At 50.7% G+C, this 22,259-nt stretch overlaps 10 protein-coding genes across 10 annotated transcripts; 4 read left to right on the top strand and 6 right to left on the bottom strand.

Moving 5' to 3' along the window:
• The first annotated feature begins 99 nt into the window (after positions 1–99).
• On the top strand, positions 100–2,826 carry EDD37DRAFT_112262 (DNA replication licensing factor MCM7). The gene is made up of 4 exons (XM_062809229.1): positions 100–514; positions 565–695; positions 744–2,655; positions 2,717–2,826. The coding sequence occupies exons 1-4, from the start codon at positions 218–220 to the stop codon at positions 2,816–2,818; spliced, it is 2,442 nt and encodes an 813-aa protein (XP_062667231.1). The 5' UTR covers positions 100–217; the 3' UTR covers positions 2,819–2,826.
• A 281-nt stretch (positions 2,827–3,107) lies between these two features.
• On the bottom strand, positions 3,108–4,803 carry EDD37DRAFT_112286 (ornithine decarboxylase). Its single transcript, XM_062809230.1, has 2 exons — positions 4,306–4,803; positions 3,108–4,255 (listed from the first exon to the last, which is right to left on the bottom strand). The coding sequence occupies exons 1-2, from the start codon at positions 4,595–4,597 to the stop codon at positions 3,222–3,224; spliced, it is 1,326 nt and encodes a 441-aa protein (XP_062667230.1). The 5' UTR covers positions 4,598–4,803; the 3' UTR covers positions 3,108–3,221.
• A 733-nt stretch (positions 4,804–5,536) lies between these two features.
• Positions 5,537–6,659, bottom strand: EDD37DRAFT_652710 (putative methyltransferase-domain-containing protein; the record flags this gene model as incomplete). The annotated part of the gene is made up of 2 exons (XM_062818476.1): positions 5,537–6,149; positions 6,199–6,659. The coding sequence occupies 2 exons, from the start codon at positions 6,657–6,659 to the stop codon at positions 5,537–5,539; spliced, it is 1,074 nt and encodes a 357-aa protein (XP_062667229.1).
• Positions 6,660–6,932: 273 nt separating this feature from the next.
• Positions 6,933–8,590, top strand: EDD37DRAFT_637842 (uncharacterized protein). Its single transcript, XM_062817056.1, has 2 exons — positions 6,933–8,529; positions 8,574–8,590. The coding sequence occupies exon 1, from the start codon at positions 7,120–7,122 to the stop codon at positions 8,395–8,397; it is 1,278 nt and encodes a 425-aa protein (XP_062667228.1). The 5' UTR covers positions 6,933–7,119; the 3' UTR covers positions 8,398–8,529; positions 8,574–8,590.
• An 82-nt stretch (positions 8,591–8,672) lies between these two features.
• Positions 8,673–10,028, bottom strand: EDD37DRAFT_112247 (RTM1 protein). The gene is made up of 3 exons (XM_062809228.1): positions 9,994–10,028; positions 9,666–9,894; positions 8,673–9,610 (listed from the first exon to the last, which is right to left on the bottom strand). Exons 2-3 carry the CDS (start codon positions 9,817–9,819, stop codon positions 8,949–8,951), a joined length of 816 nt encoding a protein of 271 aa, XP_062667227.1. The 5' UTR covers positions 9,820–9,894; positions 9,994–10,028; the 3' UTR covers positions 8,673–8,948.
• A 506-nt stretch (positions 10,029–10,534) lies between these two features.
• Positions 10,535–12,871, top strand: EDD37DRAFT_637837 (FAD binding domain protein). The gene is made up of 5 exons (XM_062817055.1): positions 10,535–10,863; positions 10,971–11,306; positions 11,351–12,048; positions 12,117–12,328; positions 12,413–12,871. Exons 2-5 carry the CDS (start codon positions 11,010–11,012, stop codon positions 12,682–12,684), a joined length of 1,479 nt encoding a protein of 492 aa, XP_062667226.1. The 5' UTR covers positions 10,535–10,863; positions 10,971–11,009; the 3' UTR covers positions 12,685–12,871.
• Positions 12,872–14,436: 1,565 nt separating this feature from the next.
• On the bottom strand, positions 14,437–16,244 carry EDD37DRAFT_637830 (uncharacterized protein). The gene has a single exon (XM_062817054.1). The coding sequence runs from the start codon at positions 15,831–15,833 to the stop codon at positions 14,604–14,606; it is 1,230 nt and encodes a 409-aa protein (XP_062667225.1). The 5' UTR covers positions 15,834–16,244; the 3' UTR covers positions 14,437–14,603.
• Positions 16,245–16,363: 119 nt separating this feature from the next.
• EDD37DRAFT_112210 (amino acid/polyamine transporter I) lies at positions 16,364–18,293 on the top strand. Its single transcript, XM_062809227.1, has 3 exons — positions 16,364–16,599; positions 16,664–17,977; positions 18,048–18,293. Exons 1-3 carry the CDS (start codon positions 16,474–16,476, stop codon positions 18,180–18,182), a joined length of 1,575 nt encoding a protein of 524 aa, XP_062667224.1. The 5' UTR covers positions 16,364–16,473; the 3' UTR covers positions 18,183–18,293.
• Positions 18,294–18,579: 286 nt separating this feature from the next.
• On the bottom strand, positions 18,580–19,238 carry EDD37DRAFT_112181 (uncharacterized protein). The gene is made up of 2 exons (XM_062809226.1): positions 19,094–19,238; positions 18,580–18,910 (listed from the first exon to the last, which is right to left on the bottom strand). The coding sequence occupies exons 1-2, from the start codon at positions 19,142–19,144 to the stop codon at positions 18,599–18,601; spliced, it is 363 nt and encodes a 120-aa protein (XP_062667223.1). The 5' UTR covers positions 19,145–19,238; the 3' UTR covers positions 18,580–18,598.
• A 1,384-nt stretch (positions 19,239–20,622) lies between these two features.
• EDD37DRAFT_696768 (uncharacterized protein) lies at positions 20,623–22,251 on the bottom strand. Its single transcript, XM_062820142.1, has 4 exons — positions 21,602–22,251; positions 21,450–21,552; positions 21,214–21,399; positions 20,623–21,164 (listed from the first exon to the last, which is right to left on the bottom strand). The coding sequence occupies exons 1-4, from the start codon at positions 21,969–21,971 to the stop codon at positions 20,732–20,734; spliced, it is 1,092 nt and encodes a 363-aa protein (XP_062667222.1). The 5' UTR covers positions 21,972–22,251; the 3' UTR covers positions 20,623–20,731.
• Between the last annotated feature and the right edge of the window lie 8 nt (positions 22,252–22,259).

The following is a 22,259-nucleotide window of genomic DNA, read 5'->3' as shown; positions in this document are numbered from 1 at the left end:
GACTATAGTGTGACATAGCGCATTGTAGATGCTATGCTTCTCCGAAGTACTTTAACGCGAGAAAACGCGTCGCGTTGACGCGCAAGTCAGTGCGGAATTGCTCGCTTGCACAATCGCAGCCCCCTGCTTTTGAATCTCGAATAAGCCCAGCAGACATTTGACCTGCACATCTTGCGAAGAGTTTCTACCATCAACCTCCGCACAGCCGTACAGCACCATGGCGCTTCTACAACATAAAGCTCTTGCAGACTACGCGAAGCAATTGGAAGCATTTCAATCCTTCCTAGAGAAGTTCGAAACTTCCAAAACCTCTTCAGACGCTGCCGCCGACGAAGCCATTGACGGCCTTCATCTAGATGGCGACCACACGAGCGACGAGTATGACTTTATGGACGATGTAGCAGATGAAAGCGCAACAAGACGGCGGCCCAAGAGAAAGTATATGGACATGCTTCAAGAGGTCGCAGACCGAGAGCGCCAGAACATCCTAGTAGAGCTGGATGACCTCCAAGAGGTGCGAAGCAATATGAGTTGAGTGTTGCATGCGCTAACCGTCCCCTTCAGTTCGAAGACTCATTGCCAGACGAACTCAACCTAAGACTAGTCGAGTCTGTCGCCAATAACACCAAGCATTATGTTGACCTTTTCTCGGATGCGGTCGATAAGATCATGCCAAAAGCCAGCAAAGACATTTCGTAAGCGTGACCATCGGACTGTGCCCTGCAGCTGCTAACACCATCTAGCTTCAAGGATGATGTGCTGGACATTATCATGGCGCAACGAGCGAAGCGAAACGAAACCGTTGCCAATGCTATGGAAGCAGATGCTGACACCACTTTGCCTGTCTCCACGTTCCCTCCCGAATTGACAAGAAGATACACTCTGAACTTCAAACCTGCCACGGCGACCGGATCTGATGCTGCAAAGAAGACCCTCGCTGTACGCCAAGTACGTGGAGAGCATTTGGGACATCTCATTACAGTCCGCGGCATTACCACAAGAGTTTCAGACGTCAAGCCAAGCATAAGGATACAAGCATATACGTGTGATCGATGCGGATGCGAGATTTTCCAGCCAATTACCTCCAAGAACTTTACACCACTACAGATGTGTCCATCAGAAGAATGCAAGCAAAATGACTCCAAAGGTCAATTGTTTGCTTCGACTCGGGCCTCGAAATTCTTGCCGTTCCAGGAAGTCAAGATTCAAGAAATGGCAGACCAAGTGCCTGTCGGTCATATTCCAAGAACTCTGACTATTCACTGCAATGGAAGTCTTGCACGACAGCTGAATCCGGGCGATGTAGTCGATATCGATGGCATATTCCTCCCGACTCCATATACTGGCTTCCGAGCTATTCGAGCCGGTCTGTTGACAGACACATACCTTGAGGCACAGAATATCACTCAACATAAGAGAGCATACCAGGATCTGAAGATGGACCCTCGCGTCATTCGCCGCATCGAATCTTTCAAAGCTACAGGCCATATGTACGAATATCTGGCTCGATCGATTGCTCCAGAAATCTATGGTCACCTCGATGTCAAGAAGGCACTCCTGCTACTTCTAATCGGTGGAGTAACTAAGACGATGGGCGACGGCATGCGCATTCGTGGAGACATCAATATCTGCCTGATGGGTGATCCTGGTGTGGCCAAATCGCAACTGCTGAAATACATCACCAAAGTCGCACCACGGGGCGTCTACACAACCGGCCGAGGATCCAGTGGTGTAGGTTTGACCGCGGCCGTAATGCGAGACCCAGTGACCGACGAAATGGTTCTGGAAGGTGGAGCTCTAGTTCTCGCGGACAACGGCATCTGCTGCATTGACGAGTTCGACAAGATGGACGATGGCGACCGCACAGCCATCCACGAAGTCATGGAACAACAAACCATATCCATCAGCAAAGCCGGGATATCAACGACCCTGAATGCCCGTACATCTATTTTGGCTGCCGCCAATCCTCTTTACGGACGGTACAACCCGCGCATTTCTCCGGTGGACAACATCAATCTGCCCGCGGCTTTGCTGTCTCGATTTGACGTGCTTTTCCTCATTCTCGACACGCCCTCACGTGAAGCCGACGAAGAACTCGCCAGCCACGTCTGCTACGTGCACATGCATAATCGTCACCCGGAGCGTGAAGGTGAGGGTGTCGTGTTTGCGCCCGAAGAGGTTCGCCAGTACATTGCCCAGGCTCGCACGTTCAGGCCCAACGTGCCCAAATCTGTTTCTGAGTACATGGTCGGCGCGTACGTGCGGATGCGGCAGCAGCAGAAGCGCGATGAGGGTTCGAAGAAGCACTTCACGCATACATCGCCTCGAACGCTGCTGGGCGTGCTACGTCTGTCGCAGGCTCTTGCCCGGTTACGCTTCAGCAATGAGGTAGTCAACGAGGATGTGGATGAGGCTTTGCGGCTGATCGAAGTGTCTAAGGCGAGTCTGTACAATGACCAGCGTGCACAGGGCGATCAGACGGTCAGTTCGCGAATTTACGATCTAGTCCGAGGCATGAGGGAGTCGGGTGCCGCGAGTGTCGGACGTGGAACCAGAGGAGAACTCAATATGAGGCGTGTAAGCGAGTTGATCTTGGCCAAGGGTTTCACGCAGGATCAATTGACGAGAACGGTGGAGGAGTATGAATTGCTGGACGTGAGTATCCACCTCTGTCTTGATTATGTGACGACATACGTACTGACTGACAATTTACCAGGTCTGGCAACTTGCCAACAATGGAACCAGGCTGGTCTGGATCGAGGCTGGCGATAGTGACGAAGATGATGAGAACATGGGTGATGGGGACGACTCGGAGTGAAGGGGTCGACTTCGTACTAGTTGAGGTCATAACGAGGCTTGTCTACACGATTGAATGCTTCTTTCACGCTTGCGCTCGCTGCTCCCGGAAGACTCCGCTCGCGTATTGTTGGCGCTGGGGTATTTAGGCTATCAGCCGGCATGCCGGGATTGTTTGATTTGTCTCCAGTTTGCATTTGTGCTGCCTAGCTGCCTGTTTTTCGCCCAAAGGCGCATTGGAGAATTGTTTTCATATCCAAAAGAGAGAGCGCTTTGTCAGCTAGCTCTGTGGCTGCGGCAGACAGACCTGGCGTATACTGGTCTGCCAAATGAGCGTGCGATAACAAGAAAATGAAATCTAGGGATCCTATCCCTCCAAATATGTTTCCCATTCACCACAACATTCAAGTTGACCAACGAATCCTCTACTCGTCGGCTCCATAGCCCAGCAAAGCCGAGGCGCCAGGTTCACTAGAGATGTAAAACACCTCATGATCATCCGTGTAGCCATTGAACTTGGTGGCCGAGCACTTTGTATAGGCGCCCATGTTCTCGAAGAACAGCCAGTCGCCGACATCGAGCACACCTGGAAGAAAGACCCGGTCGGCAATCACGTCGATACCGTCGCAAGTAGGGCCCCAGATCGAATATTCGACCAGCTTCTTGTCCACTGAAGAGCGCTGAAGTACCTGCGGAACAGGTTGCTGGTGGTCGAAAATGATGTTGGAAAAGTTCCCGTACACTCCGTCGTTCAGGTACAACATGTAACCCCTGCTACCGTCGTCGCCACGAACCTCGCGTCGGGCAATCACATGGGTGGCCAAAGTGAAGGCGTTGGAAGCGTAGTACCGTCCAGGCTCGCCGATGACGCGCACATGAGGTGGGAAGTGTCTTTCCAAAGCGTCGTTCAAGTTTCCTGCGAACATCTCAAAAGTCTCATCGACAAAGCCACCGCCCACATCGAGCAGTTTGAGGTCGAGCCCGAGCTCGGCAGCGCGGTCGAAGACGAAACGAGCGTCCTCCACAGCCTTGCCGAATGAATTGGGATCGCTGGCTCCCGACCCAACGTGGAAACTCACGCCAATGACATTCAAGTCCAAATCCTTCGCAAGAACCAGCAATTCGTTCGCCTCGTCCAGAGTGGCCCCGTACTTGGCGCTGAAGCGGCACAAGCTGGCTGAGTCGTCGGTCACAATTCGCAAAACCAATTCGGCTTCGGGGTAGCAGTCGCGAATCTTGTGGAGTTCATCGGTGTTGTCGAAGGTCATGCGAGTGACGCCCACCTTCCTCGCGTGTCGAAGATACGATTTCGTCTTGCAAGGTTGCGCATAAATGATCCGGCCGGCTGGCACGCCAAGACTCAGGATCATGTCGATCTCCGCTCGAGACGCACAATCGAAGCCGGTGCCCAACTTTGCGAGGAGACGCAGGACTTCTTTGTCGGGGTTGCATTTGACGGCTGGTAATAAGATGTCAGCTTTGCATCATGGCCACGCGGAGAATACTAACCATAAAATGGCTTGACGCGGGCGAGATTGAGCTTCCAGCGGAGATGCTGGCGGTACACTTCTCCTAGATCCGCCACATAAAAGGCATCTTCCTCCCCTGGTTCGCAGGTATCAACATCGATACGAGCGATTTGCTCCTTGAGAACCTTGTTGATGAGAGCCTTGGAGGCAAAGCCTGTCACATCGGATTCGACGCCATGCTTGGTGGTGTCAATGTAGTCGATTTTACTGTCATTCAAAACAGTGGTTTCGTTGTGGTCAATGATGGCGATAGCAGAAGGTGCCATTACCATCCAAAAGTTTAAGAGTTGAATTGGAACCACAGGGGGTGTTAGGGAGGCTTAGTGGATTCTGCTCCCCTGGGACGTTGGCTTTGCCTCAGCGACTCTCCCTCACGAGGAGGAAGAACCTCGAGTGGCGACCTATGCGGCAGCTGAAAAAGTGGGAGTTGTTCAAGGGGGTTGTCAAACTGAAAGGACGACAGTGGTGTTGCTGTAGCGAACTTCAGCAGGAGGTGGTCGAGTGTTGAGAATATGTCGATGTTTGCTAGACGATGCAGTTTGATGACGAAGTGCAAACGATGTGGTAGCCGTGTTAATTAGTTGCCTTTGGCATTCCAAAGGCAATGAATGATGCAATAGAGTTCAATGAATAGCAGCGTCTTATAGAGACACTAGATTGAGAGTTGCTGGTGTCGAGTTGAAGGTCAATTGTTGAAATATAAGTTAAGTTGGTCGTGTGTGAAAGAAAAAAAGGAACAGCTCTTCCTCGTGTGTTGTCGATAAGAAATAAAATTATTTTTACTGACGACAACGCTGGTGGGGGCAAATTCTGGTGGGCGGCTGGGCCGTTTTTCCGGGCGGTGCGGGAGGTAATTTATGAGTCGTGGGTATCCAGATCCGAAAAAACTCAAGGCTGCAAAGATGGAGGTGATTGTTGTTGATTTGACAGACGAAAATGTCACAATTTGCACCATGCCAGCGTCATTATTTTGTGGATGCGATGGTACTCGTACCCAGACATTGAAAATCATGGCAGTGCTGGTGCTGGAGTTTGGAGAGTTTTTCCGAAATGTGCGTCAATATCAGTGGCACGTGATCTTGTGATAACGGGGATATCGCGTCTTGTATCTCGGTTGATCCTTCAGTCGAGCCAAGAATTGTCCTGACGGATTGTCATATTGGAGCAGAACCTCGTGGCTTTCGAGGCACTCCGCTAGTCAAGAAGATCGTTCAGTCATCCTGGGGCGGGTCGGGTCGAAAAGTGTACGTATAAAATTCGGCCATTGGAGCTGCGGTATCTTGCTCGGTCATGGTGTGTGGTAGTGGAATGCTGATGGATTCTGTGACTTCAAATCGTGTCTGTTGCATTCGTTCGAAAAAGATGGTATCAGCTTCATGTCGTCGTTTGAACCCGACCAGAATCAGCACATTGGGTGTACGAGTGGCCAATTGCCTGAGTATCTCTACCAGATAAAGGCTGCTGTCCGGATTGTAGATACAGTCCGAAACCAAGACAACATCGTAATTCGCATTCGAGCTATCACCAAGGCCCGCGGCCCAGTCCAGAACCTCCGCTTTGATCGTAGACCCTGCCAGTGGCGAAGCACATTTAATGTTGCTTGCCAGAATCTCCTGAGCATCATCCAGGTCGGTAAGGACCATGTCGCATTTGACCAGTTGTGCAAAAGCAACCCCGACAGTGCCACATCCAGCTCCGAGTTCCAGCACCCTTAGTCGTTTTACCTTACTGGACTTGAAAAGCGTAGCGAAACTCGAAACGCCCTGGGGCGGAGATGTTGAGAGCGCTTGAGCGAAGTAGAGCAAGAAACCTAAACCAGCATCCCTGTTGCATGATGGTCAGCCCAGTCATTTGGCATTTGCAAGACACATACCAGACATGACGGGCGATGCTGTCGCCAGTTTCTTCCCACATTCGCACGCGGCTCCTGTTGGGTAAGAGCAATTGCCTTTCAACGATGGGCTCGGTTCGCTGGTTTTCAGACAGGGGAAAAATTTCACTCCAAACATCAAGGATCCTGGGCACATCCAGCGATTTCAAGGTGGACAATGTCTCTTCGGTGGTCACATGCAATCGCACAGGTCTTGAACGATACTTGCCAGGGCAACTGACTGTAAGCTTGAGTGCTCTAGAATGAGCTTGCCATTTTGCGGTCTCTGTGTGAAGGACGCCATGAGGACGGTTAGCTTCTAATACCGCAATGATGAGGTCAAGGTCTTGAGAGTAAAGCGCGTCGCCCAAATCTGTCGTGACTGCAATCACTGCAGAGACATCGATGGCTTTTGGCTTGACTGCCGTTTGAGGTGTCCGCAAGAAGCGAATATAATGGACCATGGCATCAGTCGTAGAAAGCGGAAGGGACGAAGGACGGAGGGAGGAAAGAATGATAAACAGAAAAAAGTGAGGCACGTGAAGGCTGCAGAGGAGGAAGCCCATTCGGCATCAAATTCTCCGATTCCGGGTCCTTTGCGTGTCAGCCCTTTGGGCTTTTACGCCCGGAGGTTGCACTCAACCACCGCCAAGTATGCTTAAAACCTACCTAGCGCTAGGCTCCTATTTACACGGGCCAGGCTACGCCAATATATCGGTTATTCATCACCCATACCTCCCCAGGTACTCCGTACCTTGTACTTTAAACGTCTTCAACGTTGTACACCTGGCTATCGAAGGAATCTCAGCCACGCTCTCTTATAAGATGCTTTTCCACTGTTCGGCGCGACCCAGCAAGGAGGATTCCGTACAGCGGGTACAGCTCCAATCTCGCCATAGCATTTAGCCCACTGAAGCAGCCGTGATGGCTCCTCGAAAAGCCCATCAAAAGTCTAGGAGAGGATGCGTGGAATGTAAGCGTCGTCATGTCAAGTGTGATGAGACGCGCCCGACATGTCAAAGATGCACACTATCAGAGAGACTGTGCACTTGGGAAGCCCTCCGAAACGTACATGAGTCTCGAAGCGCTTCCTCCCAGGCTGCCTCCGAAACTCACGCTCAGTCACCCGCACAACCTCAGTCTCAATCTCAGATTGCCTCTCGTCCTCCTTCTCCAGTGACGCACGCTATCTCGACCAGACCTCACAGTCCTAGTCAAAATCACGGCGGCTCCTCTTCGGATGTTCTCATCACGGGTCCGAGCGACATCTCAGTGAACATGGATCACTTGGAACTGATCTACCACTTCTACACAGAGACGTGTCAAACTCTGGTCAAGACAGAGGACCAGTTGAGACGTTATCGAGCACTCGTTGTCGAGCAAGGATTGAAACGACCCTTCCTCATGCATCAGATCTTGGCATTTTCGGCCCTCCATCTGAGTCTCCGTCGGCCGCAACGACAAGACTATTACCGCGAGATTGCCACCTCGTTACAGTCCAAGGCGCTAGCCGGCCTCAATGAGATCTTGCCACAAGTCGACGCTTCCAATTGCCTGGACGTGTTGCTATTTTCACACCTAATAGGCCTCCATGTTTTTCGGGATATCTTTACCTCGCTCAAGGATGATTTCAATGCTTTTATGGAAGCACTAGTAGGTTGCATCAGACTACTGCAAGGTGTCAACGTGGTGATTCGATCATGGAGGGACGTTCTCCGACGCACAGAAATTGGAAGCCTTATGGACGAGGCGGAGGATGCCAGAATGATGCAGAAAGATTCTCTTGGGGAATGCCTGCCACTTCACGATCTCGTGGATAAAGCCGACCTTAGTCGACCTTCTATCGATGCCTGTCAAAAGGCTTTGAACAAGCTTCAGGAGTTTTTCGACATTGAAAACGCCTATCCAGAGGATCGAACTTCATCTGCCAATGCCATATTCGGCTGGTTGGTTACAGCGTCGACCAAGTACACTGAGCTTCTGGCTCAAAACCGACAAGAGGCTCTGGTACTACTCGCATACTACGCCGTACTTCTGCACCGACGCCGGGAATCCTGGGTAGTTGGTAATGCTGGCCGACGCTTGTTCAAAGCTCTCACTACGCATCTAGGTAGTGGATGGGAACCATTTCTTGCGTGGCCTCGGTCAGTCTTCCATGAAGACGAAGATTTGGGACCAACTCCTGTCTTCACCAGCTCATAGGAACGTCAATGTAAAGACACACAAAACCACACCCTGCAATCACACAATTGTGGTTCTGAATTACTCGTTGTTTTGACGAGATCTCCCGGGAAGGAATCGAGCATCAACAATCGTAGGTACTCGCGCTTCCACGTATGGTTACGAGATCTACGTGATTATGACTAATGCTGGTTCAGAGAGGGCGAGATCCTTACATGAAGTCCTTCAGGAATCACCACTTGCAGGACTTCGCTGATCATCAATCTTGAAAGTGCAATTACTGGTCAATTATCCAACCATCGATGTCGCTAGTCTATACCAATCTACCAATGGCTTCCCTCCCAATCCAAGTCGTCGAAGCTCCCAACGCCAAGACGACCGTTCACCCTGCGCCCTTTTCCGTTCCTCATCTCTTCAAAGACACAACTCCCCGAATGCTACATATGGCTGGTAGGGCTCCCTTCACAGATACAGTCAGTGTCCCATCCAACTCCGACACACGTTTTCAGTGCCTCATGTTCAGGATCAACACCCTTGCTCAGAGCCGGACTCTTGTGCCGTCTTTATCAAGATCAAACAGCCGCCTTGCTTTCCCTCTCGTTCAATGGAGCGGGTGGTGCCACTTCAAAGTTGCATGAATACCATGTGAGGCACACGATCAGGACAAGTGCCATCTGCATTGCATCACAGATGTACAACGTCCATTCGTGCCTGAGAAGATATCCATCGGATCCCCAGGCATATTCGACGACTCGGAAGATGTTTCGCGCTGTGACCAGCGCACTGACGAGGTATAGCAAGAAGAGGTAACGCTGCCATGGTACTTGTGTCGCGGCCGAGACAGGGTTGTGGCGGGCACGAAGATGGAACCTGGCCGCAACAACGACGAAGAGTGCGAAGACGACGATTTGAAAGCACAAGCCCGCCAGGATAATATCTTCGCCCAAGTCGATGGTCTTCTGTGACTTGGCTCCTGACATGACACCACCACCTGCTCCTTGGATGATGAAACAGGTAACATCACCTCCGACAAAAACCTTGGTCATCCATTTTGGAGGAATCAAGGAGTGCTTCTCGCACTTGGTGGATCGAATCAGCCGGCCGAGGATCATGTAGATGGATGCTGCGAAGAGGATAGGACCAAGGAGGATTAAGAGAGACTGGATGGCGTATGGCATGGTGGCTTTGGTGTGGTAATGAGCTACGGCGCGGGCTCCATAACCAACAGCTTCGACTGCAACAATGTCAGCTCCACTATCCAACTGCATTGCGACCATGCCTGAACATACAGATGCCACCGACCACAAAGGGAATGCAGAAGCGCGCACGAGTCCGGATCAAGAAGAACAGATGTCCTGCCGTTACGATCGCGAAAACCGAGCACATCACCATGGCCGCGATCAGAGAAGGGGTGTAGTGCCAGAGCACATATTCGACTGCCATTGTTGTGGAAGTTGCGGATGGTGAAACAGAGTGGTCGATCGGCTGACAGGGTGTATTTTCGAAATAGGGCTTGAACTGGAAATAGTAGGTACTCCACGTAAGATGAGGACAAGACGTGAAGTTTGATGTGTTCTAAACCACTTGACAAGAGCGCAAACTGCCATCTTTATATACCTTACCTGGGCTTCCGTGCACACACCTGTATCACGGTACTTGCCGACATGACCAGAGACACAATAAGTCCATATCAACACGTTGGTGTCGCAAAAATTCTAACATTGGAAAATTTAGCGTTGAGAAGGAAGTCGTAAACAGTCGTTTCAGGCTCGTGAATGTCGGATAGAGGCCTCGTATTCGCGAATCGCATCCGTTTGACAATGCTCGGTGCATGAGAAAATTGGCAGCCTGGCGACCCTCAGCCAGAAGGCCCCGGAGTTGAGCCTCAACTTAAAAATTGAGTCTGCTTCATCGGGATCATGAACCTACCTGGTAAGTTTCGGTGCTTTGATGCACGTATTGGGATTTATTGTGTTGATACAATTGCCGGCGTTGCATCAGGTGAAATTAAGGTTATTGAAGATCTGCCTAGGCGCTACGGGAGTACCAAGACTTGGGTGACGCCGCCTATAAGCCCCCTGGCTCCTTGGCATCCGGCCTTACTTAGATCGTTCTCGTTTTCGTTTAGACTTTAACTTACTGTAGATAGCACTTACCTGTTCGATCAAAGCCATACTTGTACACCATTACACTCTGCGCACAGCGCACTGCAAATTGGCCGGCTTGGCACATTTGACCTTTCAGCCTTCTCGGATGAACTTGGATACGCGTACGAGTAGGCAGCCTTGACCCTAGGTCAGCCTCGTTCGATGTTAAGCCTTGATCAGTGGCGATCGTCGCGAATCCGTTCCCGATCTCATCTCGCAAATTTGGCTCACAAGATGCAACTTTATCAGATCCGCTCAGGCTCCATCATTGTTCCAAGATCACGCGAAACATGCTCGATACGGACGGCTTCGAGGACGTTAAGACGATGGCATCTCCAAAGGTAAGATCGACTAGATGCAAGCGCTGAATATATATCATCCGTGACTGTTGTTGATGCTACTGCGAGGTTCAGATATTCAATCTCCCCATTTACTGACCACCTATTTGACTTTGCCCCGGCGAGATTGATTGACTCGACGTCTGCGATGGCACGATATTTTTCCATCGTGGCCTTGTTGGCCGTCACAATGTCCGCAACAGCCGCACTGTCGAACACCTCTTTAGCAGCTTGTGATGAGCTGGTGAATCTCTATCCCGGACTTATCCTGTTCCCTAATTCGACAAACTATACTTCCCAGGCCACGAACTTCTGGGACAAGCGATCTGACCTTCAACCAACCTGCATTTTCATACCATCCGATGTCGACCAGGTGATTTCTGCCATGAAAGTCTTTCACGACAAGCAGGCACACTTTGCCGTTCGTGGTGGCGGCCATATGAATGTTGGTGAACTCAACTGTGCAGGACGAGCTAACCACCCTTGCAGTATCCTGGAGCCAACAACGTTGATGACGGCATACTTGTCACTCTGGCCAGAATCACAGAACGCAAGATCTCTACCGACCCTTCAACCATCGAGGTCGGCCCTGGTAACAGATGGGTCGACGTTTATACCGAATTAGACCCCTATGGTCGCTACGCCATTGGTGGACGGCTGAAGACAATAGGCGTCCCGGGCTTGACCCTAATCGGAGGGTTCCATTATTTCAACAACAAATACGGATGGGCCATGGACAACGTCGTGAGTTACGATGTCGTTCTGGGAAATGGCACCCTGGTCACGGCCAACTCCACGACCCACAACGATCTGTTCTGGGCACTGAAAGGTGGTGCGAATAATTTCGGAGTGGTGACAAAGTTCACACTCAAGACATATCCCATCGACCAGATCAGTACCACGACGCAAGCTTTCAATGAGAGCGCCGTGCCAGCTTTCATTGCCGCCGTATGCGACTTCGCCGAAGCTGACGATCCGACTTTGGGAGCGGGCGCAGTGATCTCGATCCAGTATAATGCCACCACCAAGGTTGTCGCCCCATCGATCTTGGGTGTGCAGGAAGGCACTGAATCCCCGCCCTCGCGCTTTGTCAACTTCTCTGCCATTCCAGCTGTGTCAATGGTTCAAAAGGTCACCACACCTCTGGAGTGGGCGTCCACCCTGGACACGCCAAATCAGATGTTCCGGTAAGCTTGACCCTCCCTGGAGCCAAGGCCGAGCCAGTGTGGTGTGAAATATGCTCACAGGTCAATAGGGTACAGTTCGGCCATCATACCATGAAGCCAGTCGCCGATGAGGTATATGGCCTTTATGAGATCTGGAAAGATGCAGTGGACCAGATCGCAGACGTGGAAGGCCTTTATCCGACCTTCGTATTGAACGTGATACCAAAAAGCGCCAACACTATCGCGAAGAACAATGGAATCGGCAACGTCTGGGGCTCAGATGATGATCAGTCATGGATTAGTAAGTACCACCTTATACACCCAAGTTTGGTTGCGAGCAGTCCTACGTTTTCGAGGTGGAGTAGTTGTTGACATCTTCCCACAGTATACCAGACGTCGACAGCATGGGCCTTGCCCGAGGACGATCTCCGCATGACCGCCTGGTCACGATCCCTCATTGAACTTATGCACACTTTGATCAAGGCAAAGGGACTGGCTTCGGAGTTCCTATACATGGGTGATGCCGGGGAATATCAAGACCCTTTTGCAGGATTTCCTGTCGAGAACGTGGAGAGGTTGAAAGCGATCAGACGAGACTATGATCCCGACAAGACCTTCCAGCGCCTCAATTGGGGTGGATTCAAGCTGGGGTTCTAGATTTTATGGTGCATGAGCTGTTCCAACGCATGATGGTTTGGTAAGGGGCAAACAATGAGGAAGCGATCGTGATGTAGTTGGAATCGAGGTGCTTCAGATAGGACTTCGCCAAATTCAGAGGATAAGTAATGTCTGGATGTGGCGGTCTGGTTGCTTACCCCTTCCACAAACCCCAGTAATCAGACCTCTTTTCACTCGATCATGCTTGTTTGATAGACTTGTTTATTACCTCTGATCACGATCTCGAGAAAGAATGGTTTCATAGGAAGAGAACTCTTGCCCTACAAGATTGTGTGGGCTGTGATATATCAGAATATTGTACCTTGACGCGGAATTATCTTGAGCAAACTAAAGAGCAAGGAAGATCTATATCTCTTCAGTCCAGTGCTCCGTAGATTCTCTTCCCAAATTCCAGAACTATAACGCCCAAATTGACCCCCAACACCCCGATGACAACGTCTCGTTACTATGTGGCTAACAATGCGAAGTCTATTTTTCCCTGGTCCCTGACGCCGATTCGGATCGCATTCATACGAGTACTTTCTGCGTATAATTCGGAATCGGAGTACTCGATCTCGAGGACTCTGCTAAGCGCTTCGCGGATCGTGCTTCCTGTTGGTATGTGTACGTCGCGATCTGATCACTGATTTGCTTCTTATGATGGAGAGGATTGATCATGTCGAAAGGGTGCTCATAATAATAATCTCTCGACTTATTGTTCTGTGCTGGGGCGGCTCGTGGTTTAGATGACTGCCGATGAAACAGTGATGTATTGAAGTATGTTTTGACATTAGGGTAAGGCGTGTCGACTCTCTTAGCCGAACACGGGGCCTTTTGCGTGTTAATATCGGTCAGGTCGATGTGCATTTGCTCTCTTGTAGGCATGGTGAGAGATGGTGCAGCTTAGAGCTCAAGGAATATTGTTTCTTCGTTTTTGTGATAATGATATTGTGCAAGAGAGGGTATGAATGCTGTGTCTTAACGGGGAAGTTGTGCCATTGAATGCTCCCGATATATAGTCTTCGATGCTTGGAGATCGTATTCATGAAAAAGCGAATACGAGATAGGGGTGCGTGGGCATCGTACGCGATATACCTTGCCAGCAACGGCAAGGGTTCTGCTCCCAGATCACCACTTAAACTCAGCTGCTCGATGATCGTACCTTTTCAAACTCTCTTCTCCGCGTATCATACTCAATATATCAAACTTTCACAATACTCTTACCACGACAGATCCACCTTGTGAAGAAATGACCTTTGCGCTCAATTGATCCTCCGCAGGATGCATCAGCCTTTTCGAGCTGCAATCAGGCAAGAGCGACATCGCCGACATGTGTTTGGAGGCGAAGCATCTTCTCCCGCTCTTGATGCTTCGTGGTGATGGGTTGAGATTTTGAGGCGAATTCTATCGTGAGACAAGTTCACGTAGGCTGTGCGGCACCCTTTTGATTCCTTGGTACTCGGCGTGTCAAAATGAAGGGTTTGGTGTCTGCACGTTTCATTTCGGCTGGTGGAATGTTACCACTGCCTTGCCTTGCCAGTTCGAATCGCTCTGGACCTACCAGCATAACATCGTCATCTTTTCCTACAAGATTGGTATGCGCAATCTCTTAGGCCTCGTTTGAATCTGGGAATCTTGGAGGACAATGCACAAGCTTGATCAGCTGGTTTCTGTCTCCTCTTCCTGGGCAAGTAGTCTACGTTGAGTTTCTTGCAAGGGTTCCCGTTGTAGCTCTGAGAGCACAGAAAGTGAGTATATAGGAGACATTGAGTATCTCAAAAGGCAGTTTGTTCTCATCACGAGTAGCCTACGTAGCAGGTCCCGCTACTGATGAGTGTGCTTTTGTTCAATGCCATTATTCATTCATCATGAGGTAAAATAGCCATACCCATCGGACTCCGTTGTCGGGTGTCAGACTCTCAGTCGAAGAACTTTTGGTACTTAGTTAGGTCTGGCTGTGTACCTTTCATCTGTCCAGTTGTATGTTCCATATATTTGAATACTCCCTCTTTCCATTCCAGCATCGCCTCTCGTATTTCGGGATAAGTCAATTTTTCGTTCCGGATTTTCTCCTGCAAAATGTGGATTCTCTGCTCAATAACACTCAAGCGATAGAGACTCCATTGCTTGAATAGGGGGTCCCATTCGCTGTTGCCTTTCACACCTCCTAGACTGCTAAGATCCAGCTGCATTGGATCTTTTGGACGGAGAGAGGTGACCATCGCAATGCGCTCGCCCCCAAATGACTTCAGCGCGATATGTTCGACACATCCACCTTGTAATAGATAAGCCCAGCCTACTCCTGGACCACGTTGTTTTACTATCGTCCCGTCACCTTTGCGGATGCCAGTCTCTCCTCCAATCATATTCGTGGTGTCTGAAAGCATCGTGATCAGAACCCATGGGTAACAGTCCTTATGCCAGGGTCCTGCAGCAGCCATCTGCGCTGCTTGTGCTTTTTCGGCTTCCTCAACGGTTGTCACCGCTGCGTGAGGTTGGGGAACGGCTGGCGGGATCATGGACGTGAGCGGTGTGTCATTCGTTAGCCCTTCCACCTGAACATTAATATGTGCCATTTCGTATTCGAAGATGACTTCCAGATCCACTCCGGCAGCTTTGCAAACTGCATCCATCACCTCAGGACTGCGCCACACCGACTCAATGAATGGGGCATGGTCGATGAACCCTCTTAAAGTGTAGCATCCAGGCTCCATCCTTTGATGGTATCCGTTGATGATTTTCTCTTGAAACATTTCTTCTCGCATTCGTCGAACGCAATCAAGGCTGAAAAGTGGAAAAGGGTCAGTTATAGCCAGAGGAGCTATAGCGCCTTCTTCCGACAATCCAAGATCCTTGAGCATGACATTTTCTTTGGGTTTCTCAAAGCATAGGTGCTGGCTGGGGTCGAATAGCGAGACCGACTTCGACAGGTTTGGCTCCACCTTTTCAAATGCCTTGTTGCCGAATGATGAGGCGTGGGCAGTTGTCGCAGTTGCCATAATGAGATATAATGATGATGCCCGCTCTGAAGTACAGAATAAGGGAAAACAGTTGTTGAATTCGACGTTCGACAATGTGAGCTCCTTGACTACGACATGTTTCATATACGTGTTTATACTGTAGATGTAAGCAGCCACTCCCGCACTCATATACCCTTTTCAGGTTCGCTCTTGGAGCTATAGCCCGCCTCCCCCTCCTTTTAGTGTATGCGTACTGACCCAGTACGACGGCGGCTGGGTGTACCCTAAAGCAACCTGGAACCCCAAATCATGCCTGTGCCGAAATCCGATCGCAGCGAGTGATTATCGAAGACCACTGGGACAAGTTTACTGAAGAGCCCTCACGAGCGCCCAAAGGAAAGATAAGGATACCTGGATATCCCCGTGCGCGGGTGGATGTTATGGGGACAAGTCCGCCGAAGAACCCCACAAGAGGTAGATAAGAATGATCGTTGTAGGTCTTTATCCGCCGATAAATGTGAGAGACCGCTGTTCACGGAAAGATAACAGGTTGTCGGCGTGTCAAAGTGGGAAATACAAATCTCACTCCTGCTCTTTTTGGCAAACATTTCCCAAGTCCACTATCACCACCGCGCAGTTACCGGAGTGTCAGACCTTACTGCTAAGTTAAGCTTCTCGGCCAAGCTTCCTAGTCAGTATAGTTCATATCTCGGTCGGTTCGGCAAGGGACATAAAAGAGGACATAGATCCTCTTTCGCGTCGGGCGTTGCCAGTGAAAATTCTGTTTGGTTTGCAGAAGCAAAGCTCGATACACGAAAGCAACAGCATCATGTCCAAAGACGACATACAGATGGCGCCTGCCGCCATTGAGCCGGCAAACCTACCAGCAGAGGTGGGCGACTTGAAGGATCTGAGTGCGGAAGATCGCAAGCTTGCAGAGCTGGGTTATGTGCCGGTAGGGACGTCAAATCGATGAGGTGGAGAACCACAAGCTGATCGTACGTTGTCTGGACATCCAGGTTTTTAGGCGGGAGTTCTCTACGTGGTCCTGCTTCTCCTTCGCAGTGTCTGCATCAGGTCTCTTCTCAAGTGTCTCGGCGACGCTTTCCTACCCACTGTACGCTGGAGGCGCAGCCTCAGCTGTCTGGTGTTGGTTCATTTCTGGAATGGGTTGCATGGCCATCGCCCTTTCTGTGTCAGAAATAGTATCGGCATACCCAACTTCTGGGGGCATGTACTTCACATGCAAGTATTTAGCACCCAAAAGATGGGTTGCAGAGATTGGATGGCTCTGCGGCTGGCTGAATGTCCTTGGTCAAGCCACGGGAGTCGCGTCTGGCGGATATGCTGCTGCTCAATTGATGCTGGCCGCAGTCAGCATGGGTACCGACCTAACCTACACACCTACTCCAGGCCACACCGTCGGCGTGATGGCTGCCCTCTTTATCGTGGGTGGCTTGGTCAACAGTCTATCCACCAGGCTTATGGAAAAACTGACTCGAAGCTATGTCGTTTTCCACATCTGTGTGCTTGTCGCTGCTATTGTTGCATTGCTTGTAAAGCAGGACAACAAGCATACCGCCTCTTATGTGTTCACCAACGTCGAGTCCGAGTCTGGGTGGACACCAGTTGGCTTCTCCTTCCTCTTCGGCTTTCTTTCGGTTTCCTGGACCATGACCGATTACGATGCCACCGCGCATATTGCCGAAGAGATCAAGGAGCCGGAGAAGAAATGTCCATGGGCCATCTCAACAGCGCTACTTTTCACCTACCTAGGCGGCTGGATATTCACCATTGTTCTCGTTATATGTATGGGTGACCCAGAGACCATTCTGAGCTCCCCTATCGGTCAGCCTGTCGCTCAGATCTTCTTCAACGTGCTCGGCAAAAGTGGCGGCCTGTTCTTTACGGTGGCAGCATTCCTGGTCATCAACTTCGGTCAGATCGTTGCCATTCAGGCCACGTCCAGAACGATATTTGCTCTTTCGAGAGACGAGATGTTGCCTCTTTCACGGGTGTGGTTGAAGATCAACAAGCATACCGGGACTCCTCTGAATGCAGTCTGGGTTCTCATCGTCTTCTGCATATTGCTGGACCTGATCGCTCTCGGGTCATACACAACAGTTGCGGCTATTTTCAGTGTTTGTGCAATCGCGCTCGATTGGTCTTATTGCATCCCGATCTTGTGCAAGCTGCTGTTTGGCAAGTTTGAACGAGGACCATGGCATCTTGGGAAAGCCAGCTTTTGGCTCAACATTTATGCTTGCGTATGGACTTTGTTTGTCAGCATCATCTTCATCCTTCCAGAGTTCAGGCCCGTCACCGCAGAAAACGTGAGTCCCGATCCCCTGCCTCCTTTCTCTCTACTCCTAGAGCAAACCATACTGACTGATGGAATTTCAGATGAATTACGCGTCGGTAATCCTCGCAGGAATCGGTCTCTTTGCCACGGTATACTGGTATTCAGGGGCTCGAAGGTTTTATCACGGGCCTAAAAGTCAGACGTACATTGAACCCCCAAGACAACTTCACGCCTAGATTCCCGGGGTATACCAGGAAGACTGATGGGGCAATCAGGTACACAAAGAGGTAGAGTATGATGAGGAGCTCTCACGCGCGACCCGTATCCATGATGTCCCGACAATGTGACACACATCTCATAAGGCATGGTAGTTAAATCCAACAGCTGCCATGGAGATGCATTCATTCACATGCCAAGTGCAGCCAAAAGCAATGCCATAAATATTTCATCGAACGCCCATGGACTCCAGACGCGACCAGCATGTCCGTAAGATTCGGACTCCTCCTTTCCCGTCCATTATACCACATGTGTTCTTCAACAGAAATCCAGTCTGGAGCTGCACCATCACGGAATGTACTTCCGTAGACATTCCATCGATGGAGGATGTCATGTGACCTTTCTCAGAAGATGAAAGTCGCCACCGAGGTCGAAACTAAATTGTGGTCGTAGGGGCAACATCAACATGAGGCGTAGGTGATTTGTTAGTGTCATGCACTTCTGCGTTCATTGCCGAATGTTGAGCCTCTAGGTCACCGGCCTCCGTTGAAGGCGCATTGCCACTCTTGGCCAACTGTTCTTGCTTGATCCTCTCGCGATAGTTGTCGATGATACTTTTCGCGTGGTTGACCGCCCGGTCTCTGTGCTCCTGCGAATCCAGCGCATCGAGTTCGGCGTTTTCGCGGGCGACACCCCTCTTCCATGTCCGGGGGAACCACCACCAGATGAAGAGGATCATTCCGGCGCACTGAAAAGTCAGCTCTGCACCCACAAGGGTGGCGACATGAGAAACACTGAGACTGCGGCCAAAGCAATGGCATCTGGCGAGGCTGGCATACTTTGGCATTGATAGAGCCAAGACGACTCAAGCCTTTCTAGCGCGCGAAAGAACAAAATGACTTCAGGATGTCTGGGAGCGGAGTAGACTTACGAGACCCCCAAGAACGCCCGCTGGCATGGCGTAACTGATTGTGCTAACCATGGCGTCGAAACTTGTTGATGGTTAGATGCTGCGTGCGAAAGAAGATGATGAAGGCGACTCGACGGCAGTGCGCGCGTGTCCCAGAATCTTGGGAACGATGGTGATGGTTTGGGGAAAGTAAAACCGCCAAGTTTGAAGCGAGCACGGTAAGGTCAGGCGTCCTTTTTCTTGGAGTGACCTTTTGATGAATGACGAGTTACATTCATGGGGGAGGGGGTGTTACATCCGCTTTTGCCGCGTGTCCCATGGGGAATCATTCGCGGACAATGAACAATAACGAGCTTCCTATTTCAGGCGAGAATGTGCTTTGTTGCCTGATGAATAACCCGCATGTCAGACGATGGGATGCTCTTGTTTTGCTTCGAAATTAGGAGTCGGCCTTTGTCAGACATAAGCTTTTGCTGATGTCCGCAAACGGCTTCATGTTGATGCATGCACTGTCTGGCATTCTGCAAGGTCAACTTCATCAATCAATTACAGCCATCACGCTGAGAAAATTCCAGACCACCCTTCTCAGCCTCCTACAGTCCTCTCTCTGCAATAGCACCTCCTTCGCTAGTCCGGAGCGTTCTCGCACCGGAATGACCTTGCGTTGGAAAGACCTCTGCTGCCACCAATAGGCCGTCCATGGATGCTTCCTTCGGTCCGCTGTCAAATGATGCTGCGGACCCTCAGAACGAAGAGCATAATGAAGAGGAAACAGCAAGGTCTACTGAGGCCGAAGGAGGCAACGCAGTCATGTCAAGAGATACGCAACGGTGAGGACGCGACGAGAAACATTCATCATCTTTTCATCAGGAGGACTTGTGACCTCGCGTGCTGAGGTCGGACTTCTTCGGCTCCCATCCCTGCTCGTTGCAACAGACCACCCGGCGCGGCCGCATCGCAGTCAGAATCTGGCACGAATGCTGTTGCGTTCTTCTTCCATACTTTGTCGTCGCGCCAGGGTTCGCTGGTATCATGACGGCTGTTGCCATCGAGACTCTTACCCTCCAAGCTCCAGAGATGTCTGATCGTTGGTTCGTATCCTGTGCGAAGCATTAACGACTGCACACGCCACCTCGTTCACCCGACATCTTCCAATGCCGATGTAAATATGACCTAGAAAACCTCCGTATTATCTGACGACGGTCATGCTGCTTCCAGTAACCAACGGGAAGGTGAGGTAGCTTTTGAAACGCCCTATTCATGATCTACTGATAGAAGAGTTGAGCACATAGGAAAAAGCAGTACTTTTGATTCATCAGCACCTGTATCTGGTATTGAGACCCATGGACACCTATCAATGCTGAAGAGAGACCTTGCGCATCTTTCACTGTCGCATTCAGGCAGCATGCTCGGAACTCCGCTCCTAGCATGTCGTGTCCAACCCAGAATTTCACGTGCCGCACTACAGCTTCCTCGTGCTAGCCAACTGTGATGCTAAGTGTCTTAATGGAAGCCAACACGAACTCATCATTTCCACAGGGGCATTGGGTATTCCGCGGACCCTCTCATCTCTCCGGTGGAAGACCGCGCTGCGTTCCTGCTATTCCATCAGCCCGAAGCGTGAGCAGAGGTTGCAGCTGTGTGCTTCGGAAACTTTGCTCAAGTTCGAGGACGCTTAGTTTCTCGATCCTGTGTTGAGGGATCAGGGAACTTCATGTCATACTCGGACCACACAGGAGGCTTTTTTGTGATGGGTGGCACATCCGGAATCTTCTCCCCCGAGCCAGCAGGAACAATGAGCTGACGCACAGTCGTCAGGTCACCATCGGCGTCGCCGTCATCCTCGGGACACTCGTCGCCGTGAGTGCAGTTCCTCAGCCAGCGTGTGCCATGGTCATCGATGAATCGACAGGCTCTGTAGCCATCACGTAGACCATTACAGTCGATCTCGTACCACTCGCCACCTCTTTCAAGCCATGCGCAGTTTGGCTGAATATGGCGAGCTGGACCCGAGACCTCGACTGACGCTACTCCGGCTTTACCGCGGACGTCCTCGAGGATGTGGCGCTTGCTGATCGAAACAAATTGATCCCTAGCCTAGTAAGTATTTCTGTGGGAATGTGGCGGCACTTTGTACATACGCTTCCATGTTAGTGTCTACCAAGAGCCTAACGACCAAGCCTTTTTCTGGAGTTATGTGGTCCTCCCCAGACCTGTGGTATCTTTTAGTTCTGGTCGTCAGATGAACGGGTAAGCAAACCAACAGAAGAATTTTGACGGTGGTGTCCTGAGAGTATGAGACGGTAAGTGAGAAGCCGACACCTGCTCTGGAATTTGATGAGCATCGGCCTCCAACTGGGTCTTATCAGATACTTACACTTCGTCCGCGTCATCCTTGTCGAATGAGAAGGTGATCAGAAAGTACTCGTTGGGTGGCGAGTCTTGCAACGACATGGCGCGCGACTGTTCTGATCTGATAACTGCAATCGGTCAGCCATAGATCCTTCAAAGGCATCGCTCTTGACCTACTCTGGGGTAGGTATAAGATCTGTTGAAGTTGTTGAATCTGATGCGGAGGATGAGGTTGACCAACCTCACAGGTAGGTCCCTGTCTGCAGAGATACGGTGGTAGATCGAGGCGTGATGTTTGAGGTGAGCGAGCCGGAAACTGACGAGCAGTCTCAAATACTGCATGAACAAGGTTGTTCCCAAATTGGGCGCGAGAAAGCAAGTGACGACTCCGGTAATCGCCGGTTACCATGCCATGATGGTGGAGGCCACCAATTTGATGCATTAGGGATACCTTTCTGAGCCAGCAGGCCGCCGAGGTCGAAAACGAAATCTCACCTAGTAAGTGACCAACAGGATAGCATAGACCCATCCACGGACGGCATAACATTCGAAATTTCAACGAGATCAGAGGCGGCTTACCGGTACTGGTGATGATGGCAGTTTGAGCGACTGCTAGGCGTGACTCAGAACATAGAAAGGCTCAACGACTGTGTGAGAGATTGGCGAGCGAAGTGACCCTCACTTAAACCAAGATGTATACTCACCATAGCATGTCTGTGGTAATTTTTCATCTTTCGACGTGAGTGTGATCAGACGTGGTCATCGCTAAATTGATAGTGACCTCCCCAATCTGCAGCCTTGTCCCACAACGATGGAGCCGCTCCGATTGCGGAGA

The sequence above is a fragment of the Exophiala viscosa genome, assembly GCF_022695815.1.
Source record: "Exophiala viscosa unplaced genomic scaffold EDD37scaffold_10, whole genome shotgun sequence".
NCBI classification, from domain to species: Eukaryota; Fungi; Ascomycota; class Eurotiomycetes; order Chaetothyriales; family Herpotrichiellaceae; genus Exophiala; species Exophiala viscosa.
This window is presented reverse-complemented; position numbering and strand designations above follow the sequence as displayed.